General features: G+C 43.6%; 1 protein-coding gene across 1 annotated transcript in view; it reads left to right on the top strand.

Moving 5' to 3' along the window:
• TG (thyroglobulin) overlaps positions 1–26,241 on the top strand; it is a 174,274-nt gene that overhangs the window by 12,453 nt on the left and 135,580 nt on the right. Inside the window, 18 exon segments of the mRNA XM_040433830.1 lie at positions 1,876–2,061; positions 3,677–3,874; positions 3,877–3,999; positions 4,002–4,164; positions 4,166–4,413; positions 4,416–4,588; positions 4,590–4,752; positions 7,828–8,409; positions 11,374–11,613; positions 12,328–12,453; positions 12,876–12,953; positions 13,307–13,525; positions 13,638–13,873; positions 20,989–21,097; positions 21,254–21,454; positions 23,464–23,673; positions 24,376–24,530; positions 24,710–24,872. Coding sequence (XP_040289764.1) covers positions 1,876–2,061; positions 3,677–3,874; positions 3,877–3,999; positions 4,002–4,164; positions 4,166–4,413; positions 4,416–4,588; positions 4,590–4,752; positions 7,828–8,409; positions 11,374–11,613; positions 12,328–12,453; positions 12,876–12,953; positions 13,307–13,525; positions 13,638–13,873; positions 20,989–21,097; positions 21,254–21,454; positions 23,464–23,673; positions 24,376–24,530; positions 24,710–24,872 — 3,573 coding nt within the window.

The raw sequence follows: 26,241 nt of genomic DNA, 5'->3' as shown, positions 1-26,241 counted from the left end.
TTGTATACAGTGATATGGACCATGCTGGTATAACCTGGGTATCTCCTGTATATAATTATATATGCACAGCTGGTATAAGTTATACATCTTCTTGTATATAGTGATATGGAGCATGCTGGTATAACCTGGGTATCTCCTGTATATAATTATATATGTAAGCTGGTATAAGTTATACATCTTCTATATAGTGATATGGAGCATGCTGGTATAACCTGGGCATCTCCTGTATATAGTTATAAATGTACAGCTGGTATAAGTTATACATCTTCTTGTATTAGTGATATGGACCATGATGGTATAACCTGGGCATCTCCTGTATATAATTATATATGTACAGCTGGTATAAGTTATACATCTTCTTGTGTATAGTGATATGGAGCATGCTGCTATAACTGGGATCTCCTGTCTATAATTATATATGTACAGCTGCTTATAACCTGGGCATCTCCTGTATATAATATATATATGATACAGCTGGTATAAGTTATACATCTTGTATATTAATGATATGGACCATGCCTGATATAACCTGGGTATCTCCTGTCATATAATATATAATGTACAGCTGGTATAAGATATACATCTTCCTGTATATAGATGATAATGCGACCATGCTGGTATAACCTGGGCATCTCCTGTATATAATTATATATGTACAGCTGGTATAAGTTATACATCTTCCTGTATATAGTGATATGGAGCATGCTGGTATAACCTGGGCATCTCCTGTATAGAATTATATATGTACAGCTGGTATAAGTTATACATCTTCCTGTATATAGTGATATGGAGCATGCTGGTATAACCTGGGCATCTCCTGTATATAATTATATATGTACAGCCGGTATAAGTTATACATCTCCTTGTATATAGTGATATGGAGCATGCTGGTATAACCTGGGTATCTCCTGTATATATTATATATGTACAGCTGGTATAAGTTATACATCTCCTGTATATAGTGAATATGGACCATGCTGGTATAACCTGGGTATCTCCTGTATATAATTATATATGTACAGCTGGTATAAGTTATACATCTCCTGTATATAGTGATATGGACCATGCTGGTATAAACCTGGGCATCTCCTGTATATAATTATATATGTACAGCTGGTATAAGTTTTACCATCTTCCTGTATTATAGTGATATGGAGCATGCTGGTATAACCTGGGCATCTCCCTGTATAGAATTATATATGTACAGCTGGTATAAGTTATACATCTTCCTGTATATAGTGATATGGAGATGTGGTATAACCTGGGCATCTCCTGTATATAATTATATATGTACAGCCGGTATAAGTTATACATCTCCTTGTATATAGTGATATGGAGCATGCTGGTATAACCTGGGCATCTCCTGTATATAATTATATATGTACAGCTGGTATAAGTTATACATCTTCTTGTATATAGTGACATGGAGAATGCCGGTATAACCTGGGTATCTCCTGTAAATAATTATATATGTACAGCTGGTATAAGTTATACATCTTCTTGTATATAGTGACATGGAGAATGCCGGTATAACCTGGGTATCTCCTGTATATAATTATATATGTACAGCTGGTATAAGTATACATCTTCCTGTATATAGTGATATGGAGCATGCTGGTATAACCTGGGCATCTCTGTATATAATTATATATGTACAGCTGGTATAAGTTATACATCTTCTTGTATATAGTGACATGGAGAATGCCGGTATAACCTGGGTATCTCCTGTATATAATTATATATGTACAGCTGGTATAAGTTATACATCTTCCTGTTTATTAGTGATATGGAGCATGCTGGTATAACCTGGGTATCTCCTGTATATAATTATGTATTTACAGCTGATACATCTGTGTCCTCTGATTTCTCCTACAGGTCCTAGAGCTTGTGAAGTTCAGCGCTTTACATCTGCACGTATGGGGGATTTATACATACCATCTTGTGAAGATGATGGGGGTTATAAGTCTATGCAATGCCAGGAAGGGGGACAGTGTTGGTGCGTGGATTCCACGGGGCGGGAAATTGCTGGATCACGGACTGTGGGAGAAACAGCAAAGTGTGGTGAGAGACATCTAATTGTTACAAACTGTATATATAGTCTGGACATGATAAAAACTTTAACTGGATAGTCTGTTTTTTTACAATCCCCTCTGCAGGGACCCCTAGTGGTCATCTTTATATAATGCACAGATATAGGGGGGTCCAACTATGTAACCATTCTCCCCTCCGGCTAATTGACTGGACTCCCAATATTTGGCGTAATTAAACAACATGCCCAGTGGTGTATTTACCACTATACCAGACCACAAGACTCCTACCGGGCTACGGTTTTCAGCTAGTTGGTAAACTACTGGTCTAAACAAAATCTGGATCACCTTGTCAGATTAGTGACACCAAACACACAAATATCAATAAAGATCCTCCTGAATAGGACAGCAATGAAATAGGAGGAGGGGATGTACCATATTTTTCCTGGCTTTGTGGTTATTTGAGAGCTCATTCAATGACAACCAATTTACAAATTATGCCTTTACATCGTTTTTAGCTGCGTTTTATTTTAAAAAAAGGACAGAAAAAAATATTTTAATTAAAAAACTAAAAAAACTAACAAAACTAAATATGATCAAACCATTGTTATAGGAAAGGTTGCAACTCTTTATGGGGCCAGCTGCCATTGAACTTCGTATGCGGTTTCTGAGAAAAAACTGCAGCATTTTCCTACAGCTGCCACTGAGGAAGGGTCTCACTGCATAGAGATTTTTTACAGCTTTCTTTAAGTTCAATGGTAACTGTATAAATTCCTGACGTGGTGACTGCAGGCATCTAGTTTTGTGGTATATGAATGGAGTCAGACGCTTTAGAATTGGATCGGGGGTTGAGTTATCAGTTTATTTTTGTCAGTCATCTGGTTTGGATACATTGAGCAATATGGCGTTCAGAAAGGGTACCGTATTTATGACGCACCTGCTCAATTTTTTTTTACATAGATGGCGGAAGAGTGTAGGAGATAAATAAAGCTTAAAAATTAGTCTTATAATTCTGTATTATATGTTGCAAAGAAATAACTGCTGCATCGGTTAATTTGGTTTTAAAAAAAACTTCCTTGGGGGAGATGGCAGCCATATTGGTGGCGCACACTTTTATCCCCTATTTCCTGTGTAGACACATCAGCAGGGTGCATGTGCTTTATGGCATCTGTAATGAATGGAGGTTAATAGTCAGAAAAGTGTCAGTAGACCAAGGGTAGGTTCACATCTACGGCAAGTAAATCTGGAGCAGACTACCAGATTTAACTGCTGCAGTTGTGAACCTACCCTAATACAGTTTTCAGGAAATGATGGAGTATAGCCCTCGAGACCAGAGAGGGACAGGAGAACTGCATACAGTGGCTTATGTAAGTGCATAGTGTTACTATTCTATCTTATCTAGGCCTCTATCAGTACAAGACAGCTGTCTTTAACTTATTTATAATAATAAAATGACATGACTCTGCCGACCCTGTCCCAGTCTACACAGCAGAGAATATTCATGGCAGCTGGTTGTGTGTGCTCCATGTAAAAAAATTATATTTCTGTTTTTTTTGTGGAAGGTCACATAACAAAGACCCGCCAGAAGCTGTTATATAAGTTTATAGTAAAAAATAATTTAATTTCTCTTTCTTTTTTAACATCTGTAGATAATTTTGAAGACTGTACAACCAGAAGAAGACAATCACTCTCCACCTTGTTTTATGGAACAATAGGCCACTTTAGTCAACAGAGTTTGTACTTCACTCAAGAAGAGGAGTCAGGGACAAAGATCAGCTCCAGATTATGTCCCTCCTACTTGGTGGAGGCATTAATGAATACTGGACTCTTGGCTGGCCAAGATAAAGAAGATTTGAGGCTCAGGACTTTCTTGGTGATGCAATCCTTGGTCTCTTCACTTCTAAAACACAAGTAAAATTTGCTCTACAATTCGCTTCTAACCCCATGAAATTTCAACAAACCCTTTTTGGGGGCAATTTTTAAAAAATTTGGGTTCATTTAATTTCACTGGTGCAGTTGGTACTAATAGCAAATTCAGTTTTAGTGAATTTTTTCAACAAATTGGCCTAACAGGAACGTACAGTGGAGGAAACTTCAAAGAACTTGCAAATTATTTTCCTCTGAAGAAGATTCTTACTTGACCAAAGATTCATTAAACTCATCAAACCAGAATTCAACCTCAACCAATCAATACAATCCAGTTTTGGGCATACAGTTAATCTACGAGAAAACCGCAACCGTGTTGAATATCTTGAGTCGCTCTTGCAACGTAAGGAATTTTCAACATTTCTCAGAGATGTGGTTTCCATTCCACCCTATGTTGCGGAAGACATTTTTAAAGCTGTGAAGATACTGATTGATTCTGAAGCCTGTGAGAATAGACCAGATGGACGTTTGTCCCAAGATGTACCAAGGATGGCCGATATGAGGAAATCCAGTGCAGTATGTCTGAATGTTGGTGTGTTAATGAACAAGGTCGGGAAATTCAAGGAACAAGGACACAAGATCAACAACCAAGATGCTCTTCAAAGTGTTTGAGGGAGCGGGAAGACTCAAATAGCTTTCCAGAGGAGCCAATCTGCTGGGTCGGATGTGTATATCCCGGTTTGTGACCAGAAAGGAAATTATTTGACTGTTCAGTGTGCTGGCAGACATTGCTTTTGTGTTGACCTGGAGGGCAAGAATATTCCGGGAACTCAAAAATTATCTGGAGAAAATATTCAATGTAAGTTTTTCTGTTAGCATATGTGAACATATATTTTTTGTCCGTTGAACAAAAGAGAACATTTGCTAGGACAAGTCCCTATAGATGTAGTTTTCCAAGAACTAGTGACCACGAATGCATGTAGTAAATGTCTCCTGCAAGGATCTTCCCTGGTGGCCTGCCTGCAAACAGGGCAGAAGTCACAGGAGCCCAGGAAACTCTGATTTCTGAAACCCTTTAAAGGTATTGTCCTAATTTAGAAACAAGGGTCTCCTTTTTTTTTTCAAAACAGTACCACCCTTGTCCGTAGGCTGTATCTGGTATTTCAGATCAGCACCATTAAATTTAAAAGGGTTTTTACCCACAATACAAACTTATTCCTTATCCACAAAATAGGTGTCTGATCAGAGGGGTTCCAACCACTGGTAACCCCACTGACCACAACAAAGTGGGTCTCATTCCCCAAATGAATGTAGTGGCAGGTTGGTTATGTGCACTGCTGCTCCATTCGCTCTGATATTTGATTATCTTTTGCAGTTCTATAAGGAGTAAATGGAGTGGCAGCGCACATGCTCAACCTGCCGCTCCATTTATCCAGATGACTGGGACCCCTATTCTCGTGATCGTGGATAGATGATACCTTTGTATTGTGGGCAAACCCTGTTAATGAGGATGAATTGCAATACATTTTATAATTTTGTAAAACCCATTAAGCTTTGCTGTCTAGAATGGTTCATGGCACCGAAGTACTAGCCACATTATTTGTAACGTACAGGGGGAATCTTGTCCAGACTTTAATGGGCACTGGTGCTAATGACCCCACAATTCTCCAATCATGGTGTCAGTATGGTAGTGGTGGGTTATGAGTTTACAATCATTTCTCAGGTGACCTAGGAGGACATCGTTCTGGCAGGGGCGGACTGGGATCTTAAAGTGGCCCTGAAAAAAAAAGTGGCCCCAAGTTGACAGAAGGCTGGCCAGCACAAGTGCGGTAGGCAGGGACAGCAATACCGTTGTGTAGCGCAAAATACCGCAACAGCAAAACCAAATACCACAGTGCAGCATGAAATACTGCCCTATCACCATACAGCGGGCAGTGATATAGTTGAATTCAGGAGGGCACCTGTAGTTGCTGGCCAGGTGCATAAGTACCTGATGCTCTGAGAGCATCAGATTGTTAAAAAGGCTCTGTCACCAGAATCAATCTTAATAAACCAGGCATACTGCCTAGTAGGGTGTATCATGCTGATTAAAATGATACCTTTCTTTTGTATCTATGCTAAACAGCTACAGAGATAGGCAAATGAGCAACTTGGAGCACCAGGAGGCAAGGCTGAATCCTTTGAGCACTGCTTTGTAACACCCCCTGTGCTCCGCACTCTCCCACCTCCCCTTTGATTGACAGGGCTAGACATCAGCAAGCTGAGGCCAGAGCTGTGTCCTGCATGTACATATCATATACTCTATGTACTATAGCTTTACCACACTGAGATATGGTTAAAAAGCTAATAAATATTGTTTGTTTATTTATAATCAAATATTGTGCCTGTGAAAAAAACAGTAATAGGTTTTAGTTTTCTTTAAGCAAATATAAATATAGTAAGGCCTTTTATTATTATTATATGATTATATTTTATGTATTATAGTATAGCCTTTTATTACAGGTTAAGGGCTCCTGCACACAATGTATTTTTTGTCCGTGTCCCCTCCGTTTTTTTTTTTTTGCGGCCATGTGCGAAACCATTCATTTCAATGGGACCAGAAAAAAATAGAAATGACTCCGTATACATTCCGTATCGGTATGTCCGCAAGTCCATTCTGAAAAATAAATAGAACATGTCCCTATTCTTGTCCGTTTGAGGACAAGACAAGTATTGTTACAATAGATCTGCAAAAAAAAAAAAAAAAACGGATGTAACACGGACGTCGCATGGATGTCAACATTTTTTTTTTTTTAGATCCATGTTTTGCAGACTGCAAAATACATACGGTTGTGTGCATGAGCCCTAAATAGAATTTTTTTTTTGAATACAAGTCTCCTGTGAATTGCACTCTCTATCTTTACATACAAGACCAAGCACTTACTACCAAGCTACACCGGTCTACACAGAGAAAAGTTTTTTTCTATGTTCAGAAATCTAACACACATTACTGGTGTCTTTATAATTATATATTGTGCAGGGGAATAAAGCAGTATATTAGCTTTCTGAGCAGATCTCAGTATGGTAAAGCTATAGTACATAGAGTATATGATATGTAGATTCTAGGACACAGCTCTGCCCTCAGCATGTCTGGCCCTGTCAATCAAGTGGAGGGGGAGTGTGCAGAGCACAGGGGGTGTTACAAAGCAGTGCTCCGGGGGATTGAGCTTCGCCTCCTGGTGCTCCAATATACTCATTTGCATATGCTTAAAAATGCAGATATCTCTGCAGCTATTTAGCATACAACAAAAGAAAGGTGTTGTTTCAAACAAGCATTATCAACCCTACCTGGTAGTATGCCTAGTTTAATAGGGTTGATCATGCAGACTAAGCCTCTTTAAGTACCTGGCCAGTGTGGGGGTGTCAGGTGGCCCCCTGGTCATCAGCCCACCAGGAAATTTCCCTGTAGGGTAATATCGCCAGTTCACCCCTGCATTCTGGTGACCAAGAGAGCAAACGTTCAAGCCCTTTCGACATAGCAGTTTACTATCATTCTGTGTTTTCTTCTGTCTTTCAACAATTTCTTCAGGAACATTGATTTCTTATTTTTAGCATTTTGGCTACTTACAATCACCCTCACTATCCTCCAAATGGGCTCACCGCATGTTTTCTTAAAGGGGTTGTTTAGTTTAAAAAACTATTTCCATACACCCAAGAGAATTCTGAGGAGGAACAATCCCATCCTGCATTGATTTGAATGGGAAACTGTGTAATGCTCAGTTTCTCCTGAGGTGGCGCTGCGGGGAAATTAAACACTCACTGCCACAAAATAATCGAAGTGTCTAGTTTTCTTCAAAGTGGAAATCTCCTCTAATAGAATATTCAAAATGTAAGTGCAAAAATCACAATTGTTGATGAGTATGTTACTGTACAATGATCTGTTTTTAATATTTAGGTCCAAGTTCCTGTCAACTGGCTGCCAGCAATGCCTTTCTACAGGCCACAAGGTCATGGTTATCTGTGCCCACCCCACCACTGGATCCTTTACAAGTTTACATCCCCCAGTGCTCCCCTGAAGGAGAATGGAGAACAATTCAATGCAGCGGCCCAACGGAGCAAGCCTTTGAATTATACGAGAGGTGGACAAACCAGACTGGAACTGTCTCATTCTTGGAAACTCTTAAAGTCCTACTGAAGTATAAGGAGTCTTCTTCTCAAAGGTTTTCTGATTTTGTGCAGAATCTTTATGACAAGGGGTACCAGAATGTTTTCCCTGCTTTCTCCAGATTTTCTCACTTTAATGACGTTCCACAGGAGATCTTGGAAGGAAACTTGACTATTTCATCATCCGATAATATCCTGCTGAACCCTTATATTTTCTGGAGACTAATCAGTGGCAGTCTTTCCTACTATCCAGGGTCATATAGTGATTTTTCCACACCCCTTGGACACCTGGACACGCGTAGCTGTTGGTGTGTGAATATGGATGGAGAAAAACTTGAAGGAACTGATGCACCACCCAATAAGTTTCCAAAATGTAAGCAACATCTCAAACAACAAGATAATATCATTATAAACTTTCACTGGTCATGTTGTCCACTACGGACCAAGGAATTATTGTCCATTAGTCTTGCAGATCAGCCAAGAAATCATCCTTGTTCTTATATTTGTACCATCAACATAATGGTTCAATTCATTTGGAAGATGTTTTGACCTTGGGTGGCAGGACTGAAAGGGTCCCTCAAGCACTGGACCTATGGTGGCTCCTCTGTGTTAAGTCTGATCTTGACCCTTTGAAGCTCTAGAGAAGTTGTAGTGATGTTAAAAGTATTATTGAGGAGCCTACATTGTCTAAAGCAGGGATGCTCAACCTCCAGCTGTTGTAAAACTACATAACCCCCCCACCATGTCTTGCTGTAGGCTGTCTGGGCATGCTGGGAGTTGTAGTTTTGCAACAGCTGGAAGGCAGCAGGTTGAGCATCCCCAGTCTAAAGCTTTCCAAATATAAGTCAAGGATGGATTTGCCAAATTAACAATGACCCAAAACCTCAAAGACCAAGTTAAAGTTCTGTAGTGGTCCAGTCAACCCCTCAACTCAAGTCTACAGAACCTCTTGGGATGGAGTTGACGTTGCCACAATAATATTTTGTGCTGATCTTCTCCACAAATCGAACTACATATACTCTTCAGTCATAACTGAAAATTTGACCTTATGGATCAGGGATTGGACATCAACCCTTCCCCTCTGATTGACAACTCAATTAGCTGCAGGGGCAGGAATATCTGGGAGCTCATAAATATGAGGCCTCCTGAACATGAGCAGAATCCAGTGCTAATCTTGCGCTGTAGCTGCTCAGTACAGTTTTAGCAAAATCACTGGGTCAACTCAAGAAAGTGACCCAGTTTTTTCATCAGGCTCTGTCACTAGTTTAAGACTGGTGACACATTACATTTAAAGGGACTTTCTGCTACTTAGATATTGATGTCTTATTCTCATCAATATGACACTGTGGGGTCCAACACCCAGCACCTCCACTGATCAGTTGTTTTAGGCAGCCACCAGTGCAGGTAACAGTACAGTGGATGGAACCGGAACCATAAGTCCCCTTTCACACGGGCGAGTTTTCCACAGGGATGCAATGCGTGACGTGCACGCATAGCACCCACACTGAATCCTGACCCATTCATTTAGATGGGTCTGTGTACATGAGCGTTTTTTTTTCACGCATCAGTTCTGCGTTGTGTGTAAATCGCAGCATGTTCTATATTCTGCGTTTTTCACGCAGCCCTGCCCCATAGAAGTGAATGGTGCTTCAGTGAAAAACGCATTGCATCCGGAAGCAAGTGCGGGTGCAATGTGTTTTTCACTGATGGTTGCTAAGAGATGTTGTTTGTAAACCTTCCGTTTTTTATCACGCGCGTGAAAAACGCATTGCACCCGAGCTGAAAAAACTGAACGCAATCGCAGACAAAACTGACTGAACGCATCCGGAGCCAATCCGTCACGCTCGTGTGAAAGAGGCCTAAGGTTTTGTCCACTCTCTAGTGGCAGTGCGGGGGTACTACAGCTCAGCTCCTCGTCATGTGAACAGGAGCTGAGCTGCAGTACGCTGCCGCTGCTGGAAACTTCACAGTGGACCGAGCCTTCCGTTCACTTTATAGTTTCTGGAATTGGTGTCTTACCCCCACAGATGTAATATTGATGACTTATGCTGAGGATAGACCATTACTATCCAAGTCTCCTTTATGTAGAGCCTTTCTAAATAAAAAGTGTATGCAAATTAGCTCGTCAGCCAAACCAAGGATTTCTCCAGTCTATCTGTAGACAGCTGTTTCAGGGTTCTGGCTGGTGGGATGTTGTCTTAGATGCAGCTCGGGCAGAGTACAAGTTTTAATTGAGGAGATCCTGTAAGTAAATGGAGACTTATTTTTAGGCAATGAAAGATATGCAAAGATATTCAAATGAGCTTGTGTGAGCCAAATCAGAGACTTCTCCAAAAGATATGCAAATGAGCTTGTGTGAGCCAAATCAGAGACTTCTCCAAAAGGGAGAACTACCCAACTGGCTGGATAAGATTACTGACGAGGGAAAAAAACCCTGAAACAATTGTCTACAGATAGGTCGTTCTTCATTTTGGAGTAGTCTCTAGTTTTTCCTGATTCAAGCTAATTTGCATATTTTCCCATGCAGCATTGCCTGAAATTAAGTCACGGTAAGTGGGGATAAGAGAAACACCAAATAAACAAACAGCGACAGGAAAACAGACTAGGCCCCAAAGCTAGGGAGGAGGGAATGGTAACCTCCTAACAATCCCTGAGCCTCTCCCTGACTGCTGACAGTATGAGCAAGTCCTGATGGTGAACGAACTCACACGCTGGAACCTAAGCCCTGATGACACTGTCGCAAACCCTAACTTAGGGAGCGGGGAATGAGACATCAGGTACCTTCCACCGTGAAGTGACCAGCGTCTCCCTGAGACCTAGAAACAACACAAACACCTGTGAGAAACAGGAGAACTTAGCTTGAGACGAGAGGGAAGCAGAAGATCCTCAAACAACCAGCATACAACTCCAGAAGGAAATATCAACTGCAAGGTTAGCAGTAAGAGGCAGACTTAAATAGAGCCTCTTCACAGATAACGAGCAGAACCTGTGGAGAGGTGGGATCCTGCCAACAACAACAAACAGAAAGGAAACACAGAAAAACCTGTCAGATAGACTCACATGCCGCAAGTCTATCTGATCTTCTCAGATCTCTCACCGGGGAGGCAGTGACAAAAATGGATGAAGAGATGCGATGAGCTTTTTTGTATAAGTACAGCATTTGCACCGATAGTCACCAATGTAGGAACTAAAGGAAGTGCAGGGGACAGAGTTATCCATGGGGGGAGGTGGATAGCTTGTAAAGAAATAAAGAAAATTTGTGTAAATTAGGCTACTGAAGCATTGAAAATTCAATTCCCCAATACCCTGTAATTGACTGTGTGTTTTCTTTTGTCAGGTCCTGGGTCTTGTGAATTAGCTAAAATGAAGACCTCACAATTCCTAGAAGACGCCAGGAGCATTATTGCTGCATCAAATTCTTCCCACTTTCCTTTGGCCTACAGCTTCCTAGTGGCCAGTGGACTCCGGCTGTCCGAGAGGGATTTGCTGTACACACCGGATCAGAAATCTGCAATTGTGGTATCTGAGAAGTTCTTGAGTAAAGACGCTTATGGGCTGAAGCTTGCTGCCTATTCCAGTACGGGTAACATGCGGTATCTCAAGCATTATTTACCAGGACCCCGACCTCATAGGCTTAATTACCAGGGTTGCAGGCATAACAGCTGCTGTGGGGCCCCTAAGCTAAGAGGGCCCATCTCCACTCATTAAGGGGTGCTATTAGTAACCCCTGTCGGTGATGGGAGAATAGAAAGCTGAATGCAGATTGCTGGAAAACTAAGGAGACGACACAGTTGACTGGTGACCAAAATAATCATAAGATTTTTGTATCGCGAGTTTGTGTTTCTGTTGATGTGGTGATAGCAGAATGGGAGCCCATTTTGTTTTGCTATAGGGCCCCATTTGGACTCCATTTTCAATCATGTTCAAGGTGTTGCTGGGATCTGCCTAGTGTACCCACGAGACTGCAGCAGGAACTGAGCTATAGTACAAGCCATGCACCTGCCATGCCTTAAAGCGGTTGGCAAGGATTTTGATATTGATGGTACAGTCTCAGGATAGGCCATCGATCTCTAATAGGCGGGAGTCTGACACTCTTCATCCTCACCAATCAGCTGTTTTAGCTTAGCTTCTGCATATGTAGTGGATGGAGCTGTATAGTTCTAGTGCTGGAGCTACCCCGAAGCATGGGCATTTTTTTTGCCCAACTCAGACAACCCATTTACAATTGGCCACTTGTATACTTTAGTCATTATATATCTTTTAGTAATGATCGTTCTCCTTGCCTATGCAGCTCTGCAGTTTTTCTGGCAAAGTGGAGCAAATTCTAGAGAAACCACTGAGTTGTCCTACATCCCATACAGCCCTCAGTGTGACGGACTTGGAAACTGGAACCCAGTCCAGTTCTATCAAGGTTCAGGTGAGTTTTAGTATTCTGTGTGTTGTCTTTCTTTAAATTTTGTTTCAACATAAAGTTGTGAAGTTAAAAAGAGCTGTTAGCAGTAGTCAAGAAGTATAAAGGTTGTATGGGCCTCCGTCCATCCCATGCAGACAATAGGGTCTAGAGATGCACCTAAAGCAATATACTTTCTTGTTGACATTCATTGTGTTGGTGGAACCAAAGATCTATTGACCCATCCACTGATGGCGGAACTCTCTGATGAATGAAAGAGTTGTGTAGACCATCTGGTAGTTAGCACGGATGCTGTATGTGTCTAGCTCATCAGTTATGGAATCTCAATATTATCTCTAGAGATGGTGGAATTAATTTACCACGCTGAGGACTGATTTGAAGTTTTGGAGACTCAAAAGATAATTTTTGTGATTTGTTCTCTCATTTAGGTCATTACTGGTGTGTTGATGATGAAGGAAGCTACATTCCTGGTTCCCTTGTGACAAGAACCTCTGGTCCTCCACAGTGTAAGATGCCATGTTTTTAAGATAAAAGACCTCATAGGGGCAGCCAATAATCCTGCTATGGATCCAGGATGGGGGGGGGGGGGGGGAGAGCAAAAGATAGTCCCTTTCTTCATGTTGATGGGAAGGGAGAACCCTTGTAGGTCTTCAGAGTATCAACCACATGCCCAATGAAGGCAGATGTCACCAGGACCTCCTGTTCTACAAGACATGGGAAGGCGGGTGATCAAGCACAAGACCTTCTTGCTACAGGGATGACATGGGGCATAAATGGTGATCCATAGTGTGCCAAGAAATGTCTCATGCTTAAGACAGGTCTACACAACTCACATATATTATATGTCCATTTTCTGTAGGCCACACTTCCTGCCAACAAGCTAAGGTGAACTCTCTGGTCTCCAACTGGATGTCTATGAAATCTGCTGCTATCAAGACCATCACTTCTAGTCAATTTATACCACTCTGTACCGAGGTAATCTACCATGATCCAGGGCAACTATTCTTTGCTGAAATGAGTAATTATATCCAAAGCCAAAACTGTGCAGGTGACTTAGAGATTTCTCATCAAACTGGAAGTAAGGGTTTTGCAACGGGAGAAGAAGGAAGGTCTCTTCCCAGTGCAATACAGTCGCTGGATGTGGCTTTTGCACAGTTTGGGACCTGTGACCTCCTCCTTCCATTCCATAGGTTATATGGTGACCATGGATATGTCCTTTAGGAGGGTGAGCTGTAGCCTGCAGTGGCTTGCTGTGCCTAACATGAAGCACTCTATTTCCAAGCTCTATATTTGTCTTGAGCCGCAGGTCACCTGTATTACCAAAAAGAAGAAATGGGCTCTCCAGTTATACAAGGGCATACAAACCATAGAGGCAGAGCATGCAGCTGCAATGAGACCCTTTTCAATAGAGGAGGCCGCAGCCATGGTTGGTCCCTTCACCCTTTCTACTGGTCTGGAGAGCCTGTGCAGGACTGCTCTCTAGAGAGGAACAGGTGAAGAGGGGGAGACACTAGTTCCAGAACCATAACGAGGGACCATCTTGACCTTTGATATATAAACCACTGCTCATCTAACTGGATAGGTTATAAATGTATGCTTGTTGTGGGTTTGTTTGTTGGGACCCCCACCAATCACAAAGGCGGAGGTCCCTGAGTCCTCAATGTGAATGGAGCAGTAGTGAGCATATGTTACCACTAGTGTTGGGTGAGCATGCTCAGCCGAACATGAGCAGCCAATAAACATGTGGGGAAGTACTGCCACTCACTGTAATGCCGTAGCCATGTTGGTTACTGGCATTACAGTAATTGGCTGGCCGGAACGCGTCATTGGGTGCTGTATAGCACCCGATTACACGTGGTTTGGCTCAGACTTAGTCAGGGCGAGCTGCAGCAGAAGGGACAGATAGTGTAGGGAGAGTAATTGTGTTTTTCCAGGGAGTTTTGAGTGTTGAAAGGTGTTAGAGACCCAACAGTCCTTTTAAGGACTATTGTTTTATCTGGCTGCGAAATACATTAGCGCAACGTGTGCTTAATTGCGTGCAATTGTTTGGCTGCTGGTGACAGCAGCGACATTACCTGCGCTACATCTCCTGTATAACGTTAGCCGCTGGTGACAGCAGCGACATTACCTGCGCTACATCTCCTGTATAACGTTTGCGCATCATAAATATCAGTGACATTTAGTTTAATTTTTTTGCGCATACACTTACAAAACCTGCGCTACTGTACGTGTGACATACTTGCAAGAATATATACCATTTAATATGCTCAAGGCGAGGAGTAAGGGACTGAGAAGTGGCCGTGCTGCTGAGGATGCACGCAGAGGTCGTGGCCCAGGGCTCGATGAAACTGTGCCTGCTGCCAGAGCACAAGAAACACACTCATCCAGGATACCTAGCTTCATTTCCCAGTTTGCAAGGCGGTGCAGGACATCACTCTCGACGTCACACCAGTGCGACCAGGTGGTCGGTTGGATTGCAGCAGATAATGCTTCCAGTCGGTTAAGCACCACCCTGTCTTCCACAAAGTCCAGTTTCAGTAGCCAAGAGTCTGGTCAACAGAATCCTCACCCTGATCCTCCTTCCTCCCACCATGGAGAGTCTTGGCAAACAAGTGATCCCACGCTCTTTTCATCGCCATTCCTTGATTTGGGCCTCTCGCCAAGCCCGCTTGAAGAGGGACATGAGGAGATCGTGTGCACTGATGCCCAAACTCTTGAGCATCCACAGTCACAAGAAGATGACGGTGGGGAACGGCAATTAGTGTTTCACGAGGTGGATGATGATGATGAGACACAGTTGCCAATAAGTCAACGGCAATTAATGTCTCAAGAGGTTGATGATGAAGATGAGACACAGTTGTCAATAAGTGAGGTTCTTGTTAGGTCAACAAGTCAGGAGGATGACCAGAGTGAGGAAGTGGAAGAGGAGATGGTGGACGATGAAATCACTGACCCAACCTGGGAAGGTGGCAAGCCGAGCAAGGACAGCAGTACAGAGGGGGAGGGATCAGCAGCACCGCAACAGGCTGGAAGAGGCAGTGGGGTGGCAAAAGGGAGAAGGCGGGCCACACCAAACAGGCCCGCAACTGTTCCCCGAAGCACCCCCTTGCGGCTATCTCCCTTGCCAAGGGCTAGGTGTTCCGCAGTCTGGCGCTTTTTTGAGGAAAGTTCAGATGATAAAAGAATTGTCATTTGCAACCTGTGCCGTACCAAAATGAGCAGGGGCGTGAACACTATCAACCTCATCACCACCGGCATGATCCGCCACGTGGCATCAAAGCACCCTAATAGGTGGGCCGAATGCCTGGGTCCACAATCAGTGTCTGCGGGTCACACCACTGCCTCCTCTTCCCCTGTGTTATGTGCTGGCCAATCCCCTGTCCAAGACACAGGCCCGGATGCCTCCCGCCCTGCACCTGGACCTTCCGAAGCACCAACAACTAGCACATCCACTTCTGTGTCCCAGCGCAGCGTACAGATGTCCATAACCCAGGCCTTTGAGCGAAAGCGCAAATACCCAGCCACCCACCCACCCACCCACAGGCCATAGCACTAAATGCGCAGCTTTCAAAATTGCTGGCCCTGGAAATGTTGCCATTTAGGCTTGTGGACACTGAGGCTTTCCGCAGCCTGATAGCGGCGGCGGTCCCTCGTTACTCAGTCCTCAGCCGCCACTATTTTTCCCGGTGTGCCGTCCCCGCCTTACACCAGCATGTGTCCCGTAACATCACCCGTTCCCTGACCAACGCAGTTATTGGGAAGGTCCACTTAACGACTGACACACGGACAAGTGCTTGTGGCCAGGGACAATACATTTCCCTGACGGAACACTGGGTAAACGTTGTGGAGGCCAGGAGCGAGTTGTACCCTGGGATGGCACAGGTGCTACTGACGCAAAGGATTGCGGGCCCAACTTCCATCCGGATTTCTGCCACCACCTACATTAGTGGCTGCAACCCCCCCCTCCTTCTCCTCATCCAACTCCTCCTCCACTTCCACTTCCACCTCTGAATTCTCATCTTGCAGCACCAGTCAGACATCAGTCAGTAGCTGGAAGCAGTGTAGCATTGCAGTGGAAAAACGGCAACAGGCCGTGCTGAAACTAATATGTTTAGGTGACAAACAGAACACCGCCACAGAGCTGTGTCAGGGTATAAGGGACCAGACTGAGCTGTGGCTCTCACCACTCAACCTACAACCAGGCATGGTTGTGTCTGTTAATGACCGTAACTTGGTAGCGGCTTTGGAGCTCGGCAAGCTCACACACATACCATGCCTAGCCCACGTGTTCAACTTAGTGGTTCAGCGGTTTCTCAAAACCTACCCCAATTTGCCTGAGCTACTGCTGAAGGTGTGCCGCGTGTGTGCCCATTTCCGAAAGTCATCGACAGCTTCCACCGGTCTGGCAGCGCTGCAGCAGCGCTTGCAAGTGCCAGCTCACCGCCTGTTGTGTGACGTGAGCATGCGCTGGAACTCCACGTTCCACATGTTGGCCAGGCTTTGTGAGCAGCAGAGGGCAGTAGTGGAATACCAGCTGCAACATGGTCGTCGCCTTTCCAGTCATCTTCCGCTCTTCACAAGCGACGAGTGGGCATGGATGTCTGACCTCTGTGAGGTTTTATGCAACTTTAAGCAATCAACACAGATGGTGAGCGGCTATGCCGCTATTATCAGTGTAACCATCCCACTTCTGTCTCTACTCAAATGCTCACTGCTCACAATGAAGAAGGACGCTTTGCATGTGGAAGAGGTGGAAATGGTGGAAGACAGTACAGTTCGTATTCTCCATGCAAATTGGATGAGGAGGAGGAGGAGCAGTAGACGGTTGCCTCCGCTACAGAGGGTAGTACCCACAGCAGGTTTATTCTATCTGTTCAGAGTGGATGGGCCGAAGAGGAGGAAGAGGATGAGGAGATTGAGAATGATCCTCCTGATGAGGACAGCGAAGTCTTGTCTGTTGGGGCTCTGGCACACATGGCTGACTTCATGTTAGGCTGCCTTTCCCGTGACCCTCGCATTATACGCATTTTGGCCAACACCGATTACTGGTTGTTCACCCTTCTCGACCCCCGCTACAAAGAGAACTTCTCATCTCTCATTCCTGTGGTAGAGAGGACTAGCAAAATGGTGCAATACCAGAAGGTCGTTGTGGAAAAATTGCTCCAAAAATTTCCAGCTGACAACGCTGGCGGCAGAGTACGTAGTTCGTTGGGCAACCGAGGTGGGAAGACGAGGGGAACACGCAGCAGTTCCAACAGAGGCAGGGCAACACTCGCCAAGGCCTGGGACAGTTTCATGACACGCCGCCAGCACCCTCACCCTGATGCGCGGCCTAGTGTCACAGGGAGGGAAAAGTTTTGGAAGATGGTGAAGGAGTATGTAGCAGACCGTGTCAGCGTCCTCAGTGATCCCTCTGTGCCTGACAACTATTGGGTGTCCAAGCTGGACAGGTGGCTTGAACTGGCGCTCTGCGCTTTGGAGGTGCTGGCCTGCCCTGCCGCCAGCGTTTTGTCAGAGCGGGTATTTAGTGCTGCTGGCGGCATAATAACTGATAAGCGCATCCGACTGTCAACTGAAAATGCTGACAGGTTGACTCTTATCAAAATGAACAAGGCCTGGATTACCCCTGACTTCTCTACTCCACCAGAGGAAAGTGGATGAACATAAAGGCACTTTAAATGTGCCTTTTATGGTGTATTGAATACACTGTATTCCCATGCACCCCTTCCACCACAAAAAAGTGTATATGGTTAAATCTCCCTTTTCTCGTCCTCCTCCTCCATCATATCAACATGCTTATTAGGCTGCCCTCGCTCCTAATGTTTTAGAAGGTCAGCTCAGCAGCGGACCCTCACCCCTAATGTTTTAGATGGTCAGCTCAGCAGCAGACCCTCGCCCCTAATGTTTTAGAGGGTCAGCTCAGCAGCAGGCCCTCGCCCATAACGTTTTAGATGCTGAGCTCAGCAGCAGACCCTCACCCCTAATGTTTTAGAAGGTCAGCTCAGCAGCGGACCCTCACCCCTAATCTTTTAGAAGGTCAGCTCAGCAGCAGACACTGACCCCTAATTTTTTAGATGGTCAGATCAGCATCAGACCCTCACCCCTAATGTTTTAGATGGTCAGATCAGCAGCAGAACCTCACCCCTATTTTTTTAGACGATCAGCTCAGCAGCAGACCCTCACCCCTAATGTTTTAGAGGGTCACCAGCAGGCCCGTGCTCCTAATGTGTAATAAAGGGTGTGTATGATGCCCTCCTTTATGTGTAATAAAGGGTGTATTGTAGTGCCGGTTCCTTGTGATTTTTGGCAGTCCTTTCACTTAGTGCATAGGCTTTATGAGTGTAGGAGTCCCACTACCTGAACAATTGTACCACAATGTGAATGAGGCCCTCCTTTATGTGATATACAGGTTGTATCGGAGTGCCTCTTGCTTGTAATTTTTGGCAGCACTTGCACTTTATATATTTTTTGCTCTAAAATCGTTTTTATCTTCGGTTTGGTGCGTATTATTGGCAGTCTGTAAAAGTGGCGTACTACTCGGACAACATCGTTCCCAGCAGCGACCTGGGAGTCCAAGAGTCCAAATAAGTCACAGGGGCCTGATTGGATACACCCAAAGCTATTAAAAGAGCTCAGCGGTGAACTAGCAAAACCATTAACAGATTTATTTAACCAATCACTGGTAACAGGAGTCGTCCCAAAAGATTGGAAATTAGCAAATGTTGTGCCCATTCACAAGAAAAGTAGTAGGGAGGAATCGGGCAACTATAGGCCAGTAAGCCTGACATCAATAGTGGGGAAATTAATGGAAACCATACTTAAATAGAGGATTGTGGAACATCTAAAATCCCATGGATTGAAAGATGAAAAACAGCATGGGTTTACTTCAGGGAGATCATGTCAAACTAATCTTATTGATTTTTTTGATTGGGTGACTAAAATAATAGATGGAGGAGGTGCAGTAGACATCGCTTATCTAGACTTTAGTAAGGCTTTTGATACTGTCCCACATAGAAGGCTTATCAATAAATTGCAGTCTTTGTGCTTGGACTCCCATATTGTTGAATGGATTAGGCAGTGGCTGAGGGACAGACAACAGAGGGTTGTAGTCAATGGAGTATATTCAGACCAAGGTCTTGTTACCAGTGGGGTACCTCAGGGATCTGTTCTGGGACCCATATTGTTTAATATCTTTATCAGCGAAATTGCAGAAGGCCTCGATGGTAAGGTGTGTCTTTTTGCTGATGACACAAAGATTTGTAACAGGGTTGATGTTCCTGGAGGGATACACCAAATGGAAAAGGATTTAGGAAAACTAGAGGAATGGTCAAAAATCTGGCAACTAAAATCTAATGTTGATAAGTGCAAGATAATGCACCTAGGGCGTAAAAACCCAAGAGCAGAATATAAAATCAGTGATACAGTCCTAACCTCAGTATCTGAGGAAAGGGATTTAGGGGTCATTATTCCAGAAGACTTAAAGGTAGGCAGACAATGTCACAGAGCAGCAGGAAATGCTAGCAGAATGCTTGGGTGTATAGGGAGAGGCATTACCAGTAGACAGAGGGAGGCGCTCATGCCGCTCTACAGAGCACTAGTGAGACCTCATTTGGAGTATTGTGCTCAGTACTGGAGACCATATCTCCAGAAGGATATTGATACTTTGGAGAGAGTTCAGAGAAGAGCTACTAAACTGGTACATGGATTGCAGGATAAAACTTACCAGGAAAGATTAAAGGACCTTAACATGTATAGCTTGGAAGAAAGACGAGACAGAGGGGATATGATAGAAACTGCTAAATACATAAAGGGAATCAACAAGGTAAAAGAGGAGAGAATATTTAAAAGAAGAAAAACTGCTACAAGAGGACATAGTTTTAAATTAGAGGGGCAAAGGTTTAAAAGTAATATCAGGAAGTATTACTTTACTGAGAGAGTAGTGGATGCATGGAATAGCCTTCCTGCAGAAGTGGTAGCTGCAAATACAGTGAAGGGGTTTAAGCATGCATGGGATAGGCATAAGGCTATCCTTCATATAAGATAGGGCCAGGGGCTATCCATAGTATTCAGTATATTGGGCAGACTAGATGGGCCAAATGGTTCTTATCTGCCGACACATTCTATGTTTCTATGTATGTTTCTATGATGCATCCAGACATCCTCCCCATGCTGTTCCCAAACCATTTCAGTGGTGTTTCTATCAATTTCTGAGCTTTTCCTGTGAACCAGACACCCTCCCCTTTTCAGAGCAACTTCCATTGCTCTCTGGTGCTTTGTAGAGCACCCGAGCATCCCAAAGTGTTGTACTTGAGCACCAGAGCACTTTGGTGCTCGATCAACACTAGTTACCACCGCTCCATTCACTTATATGGGACAGAAGGTTATAGCCGAGTTCTGCATGGGGTGAGGGTAGTCAGGCATGTCCACTACCACTCCTTTCACATAGGGACTCGAGGACCCCCATTCTCGTGCTCGGTGGGAGTCCTATGACCCCTTTAAGGTAATTTCTTGTGAGAATAACACAGAGCTTGCTTCTTTTAGTCCGGGCAATATGCTACTTTGCAAAAATCAGAGACCGAATCCTGGTGCGTGCATCCGATAAGCGGCAAAGTTGTCTTACAAGACATCGATAGTTTCGAGAACATCACATGTGAGTACCGTGCAGCCAATCAGATGATTTGTTTGGAAAATCCAATAGCTAACAATGTAATACACTGACTATTGGCTTAAAACCTAGAAAAAGTTCTGAGTGCAGCTCCGGAGGCAATTGGTGTATATGAGATGATCAACACCATTATGTTCACAGGTCCTGGTCTTTGCGCCATCCGTAAATCTGAAGATAGGGTTCTGGGTGAGCAGATTATTCCCTCGTGTGATGAAAATGGAAACCCCACCCGGGAGCAGTGCAATCAGGAGAGAAATCAGTGTGTCTGTGTCTTCATACATGGTGAAGAGGCTGCAGGAACACAAGTGACCATGTCCGAAAAGTCAGGACCTAGCTGTCAAGGTACGACCAATTGTACCCGAACGGGTTTTATTATCTTCACATTGATGGAGTGATTGAGACAATGTTTTCACTCACTGACAGCAAGCAGAGATTTTTAAAAAATGTAACAATTGAAAGTATAAAAGAAAGCTGCACAAGAAGAGAAGGAGTTGACTATACTTTTTGCAAGTCAACTACGCAGCAGTACTCAATGTCAGGCAGCAGCTGCAAAAGAGATTTTTGGGTGAACTGACATGATCCATTCATTCCGAATACTGTAACGAGGAACAGTATACTCTCCTTACATATGGAGGAAAGGCAATTCAGGCAGCAATATAGGAAAGAGTTCTTTACAGTAAGAGCTATTTCTGAGGAAGGTTGAACTTGTTAGGTATGTTCCTTTATACAATCACTATAGTGCTCAGAGTCAGTACTACTTTTGAATAATCCAGGCAAATGGTGAGTGCAGCTCTGGAGTATAATACAGGCTGTAACTCAGGATCAGTACAGGATAAGTAATGTAATGTATGTACACAGTGACTGCACCAGCAGAATAGTGAGTGCAGCTCTGGAGTATAATACAGGATGTAACCAGGATCAGTACAGGATAAGTAATGTAATGTATATACACAGTGACTACACCAGCAGAATAGTGAGTGCAGCTCTGGATTATAATACAGGATGTAACTCAGGATCAGTACAGGATAAGTAATGTAATGTATGTACACAGTGACTACACCAGCAGAATAGTGAGTGCAGCTCTGGAGTATAATACAGGATGCAAATCAGGATGGGTACAGGATAAGTAATGTAATGTATGTACACAGTGACTGCACCAGCAGAATAGTGAGTGCAGCTCTGGAGTATAATACAGGATGTAACTCAGGATCAGTACAGGATAAGTAATGTAATGTATGTACACAGTGACTCCACCAGCAGAATAGTGAGTGCAGCACTGGAGTATAATACAGGATGTAACTCAGGATCAGTACAGGATAAGTAATGTATGTACACAGTGACTGCACCAGCAGAATAGTGAGTGCAGCTGTGGAGTATAATACAGGATGTAACTCAGGATCAGTTCAGGATAAGTAATGTATGTACACAGTGACTCCACCAGCAGAATAGTGAGTGCAGCTCTGGAGTATAATACAGGATGTAACTCAGGATCAGTACAGGATAAGTAATGTAATGTATGTACACAGTGACTCCACCAGCAGAATAGTGAGTGCAGCACTGGAGTATAATACAGGATGTAACTCAGGATCAGTACAGGATAAGTAATGTATGTACACAGTGACTGCACCAGCAGAATAGTGAGTGCAGCTGTGGAGTATAATACAGGATGTAACTCAGGATCAGTTCAGGATAAGTAATGTAATGTATGTACACAGTGACTCCACTAGCAGAATAGTGAGTGCAGCTCTGGAGTATAATACAGGATGTAACTCAGGATCAGTACAGGATAAGTAATGTATGTACACAGTGACTCCACCAGCAGAATAGTGAGTGCAGCTCTGGAGTATAATACAGGATGTAACTCAGGATCAGTACAGGATAAGTAATGTATGTACACAGTGACTGCACCAGCAGAATAGTGAGTGCAGCTCTGGAGTATAATGCAGGATGTAACTCAGGATCAGTACAGGATAAGTAATGTAATGTATGTACACAGTGACTGCACCAGCAGAATAGTGAGTGCAGCTCTGGAGTATAATACAGGATGCAAATCAGGATCGGTACAGGATAAGTAATCTAGTGTAGCTATGGAATTATTTTTTTCTGTAGTCAAAAATATTTGCAGGATTGGATCATTCTGAAGTATTTTCTTTGCTTATAAGAAGAGTATTACACCCATCATTAATTTTATATGTCGGTTTGAGGCATTTACATAATTTATAAGTGGGAAACTGTGAAAAATATTATCCATCTTAGAACTTGTGTGAGACGGACACATTTTTTTTTCTAATCCTCTTTCTTCTAATCTGAAAAATGTCTCTGCTAATTTGGAAATGCTTTGCCTCTGACAGCTCCGCAGTGTCCTTTTCCATTTGATGCCCAGGATATCAAGCACGGATCTGTCTTCTGCCAGGAGGACTTGGAGTCAGGGGAGAAGTCACAGAGATGTCGTGTTGTGTGTCACAAGGGCTACAACAATATGTTCCCCAGTAGTGTATTCACCTGTGACCCAAAAACTCAACGATGGACCCCAGAGCCTCCTCATGTCCAGGCCTGTCAAAGTAAGAGCCTAATGCTACACTCACACGACAAGCATTGCTTGTGTTTTTAATGGCTTTCTCTCAGTGTTAGAGATAGGAGCGGGGAGGGGGAGGAGGTTGTACACAGCATAACAGAGAGTGGAGAAGGGGAAAGCATCCAAGGAGGGCAGCTCATAAAGGCTCCTGCAGGCCAAGACAGCAGCATCCTGGACGCAGCATGTATTTCTAAGGACATGTCCACTTGAGGAAAATCTTAAAGTAGCAGGATACTGAAAATTGCATATTTGGGGAGGGGGGGGGGATGAAATTGAATGAAGAAAGGTTTGCAGACTGGAACCGAGTGCAGATTTTTTAACCACGTGTAAAAATCATTTTTTCCATGTGATGTTGTCCATAGCCTTTAAATGGCAACATTCTCTATCTGCAGTCACCACTAGAGGGAGCTTACTGCATAATGTGTTATTATTGCATTCAATGTATACAGCATATGCACTGAGCTCCCTCTAGTGGGGAGAGCTAGCATTTTATTATATACTTGTCTATGCAGGGGATTTGGAACTCTACACTGTATGTCTGAAAAAACTTTTTACCCATCCAACTTTTTGGACACCAGACACCTGTACAGAAGCAGAGCTGAAATTGTAAAACCTGGCTTGTTATATTCAGCTCTGCTGCGTCTGGTTTATTAAATATCTGTAGTAATGAGCTTCATACTATTTACAGGGCTGGAGTTCTTCCAGACGGTCCAAACTCAGGCCTGGTTCCAGCTCATGCTGCCTCCTGGTAAAATGTGCATGGGTGACTACGCCGGGGTACTACAAAGCTTTCAATCTTTTATATTGGATGATCTGAAATCACGAGGATTGTGTGAAATTCAGGTAAGCAGTACTTTTTTGTTTGTGCAGGACCTTCAGCTTCTTCAATCTTCTGAAATTCACATTTTTGTTCCTCCGTCCTGGGAAAGTCTTCCATAGAACTGCCAGGAACCAACAGAATGATTGGATGGCCACTGATTTTAATGGACTCCAGTAGATTTTGATTTTGTGTTGTTATCCAGATACAAAGCTTTGAGAGTGACGGAGAAGGACGTCTATCCTTATGTGATGACTCCACGGTCCATGTTGAATGTTTGTCCTCAAACCGACTAGGAGTAAATGTAACATGGACGGCTCAGCTACAACAAATTCCAGTGTCCTATCTGCCTAGCTTACATGACATTGGTAAGTACTTGGATTGAGGAGAGCTCATTGAGGGTTTCTGATTTGAAGTCATGTCATTTAGAGAAGGCCTCCATGGATGCTCTCCACTTTGTCAACCATCGGGTCTCTTGAGATCTTCTTGGCCTCTTGCTTGATATTTTCATAGGTTGCAATAACCAACCTTGGTTGCTCATTGATGGGGCTATTTGTAAGCCAACCATAGCTAAAGTGGTCTAGCCGATTCCTGCGATACTTGGGTCAAGAACTGACTGGAGGGCATTATTTAGCCCTCTTTTCCCATGACTTTGGCTAGGGTTAAGGTGCTCAGCTAGCTCCAGGACTTTGGTTCCTCCAGCTTGTCCTAGAGCAGATTCCCTGGCAGGTAGGAGGGGGAACAGACCAAATCGAAGCACTTGATGTGGGTATCGACAAATTTCAGAAGTCTCTAAATGTAGTGGAAAGATTTTGTACAGAAGAGAGGTCAGGCCGTTCGGAAGTCAGCAATGAGGGTCAGTCAGATATGGAAATGTATCATAACATAATTGTAGTCTGACAGCCAAGGTCTGGTAATAGAGGTTAAGCAGATAGGTTATGAAGCACTGTATAGTAGAGTAGTACAGAAGCAAAGGTTTTGGTAATGATGGTTCAGCAGAGCTGGGCATGTGGGATAGTTGGGTACAAAGCAGAAGACCACTACAGCAAGGCAGGTCAACATCAAGAATTCAAGTAAGAACAAGTGTGTTAGACGAGTAAGTCAAACTAGCTTTTAACTGTGATTTGCTGAGCAGCCGCACGCTCTGCGCATGTGCCACCTGGTATTCCTGCTAACTCCATCGCGTGCTAAGCACATTACACAGTGTCTATTCTGGGGCCCAGACCTCACAATGTCTTATATATAACAGCAATCCATTATATGAATGATATAGTTTGGGTGGAGGTTGCTTTAACTTAAAGAGGAGCTGTCTCCTCTCCTGACAGGTCTGTTTTGGTAATTACTCGCATTCTCCATGTAATGACAATTCTGAAGCATCTATTCTTTTGAGTCTATGATGTGCTCCTCTATTATTCCTTCTAAAAGTTATTGAATTACTAGCAGTTTGCAAAGAAGGTTTAGCTGGGTGTAACCAGTTGGGGGTGTGTCCCTGCCCAGTCTAACACTGGCAGCACTGATTGGATAGTGTCAGACTGGGCAGGTAAAACCCAGCTGGACCTTTATTGCAACCTGCTAGTAATTCATTAGAACTTTTAGTCTGAATAATAGAGGAGTGGCATGACATAGAGCCATAAGAACAGATGCTCCAGAATTCCTATTACATGGGAGATTAAAGTAGTTACAGCTCCTCTTTAACTTGAATTTGGGGGTGTGCACACCCTTTACCCATACACCTTT

This window comes from Bufo bufo, chromosome 5 (genome assembly GCF_905171765.1).
Source record: "Bufo bufo chromosome 5, aBufBuf1.1, whole genome shotgun sequence".
NCBI classification, from domain to species: Eukaryota; Metazoa; Chordata; class Amphibia; order Anura; family Bufonidae; genus Bufo; species Bufo bufo.
This window is presented reverse-complemented; position numbering and strand designations above follow the sequence as displayed.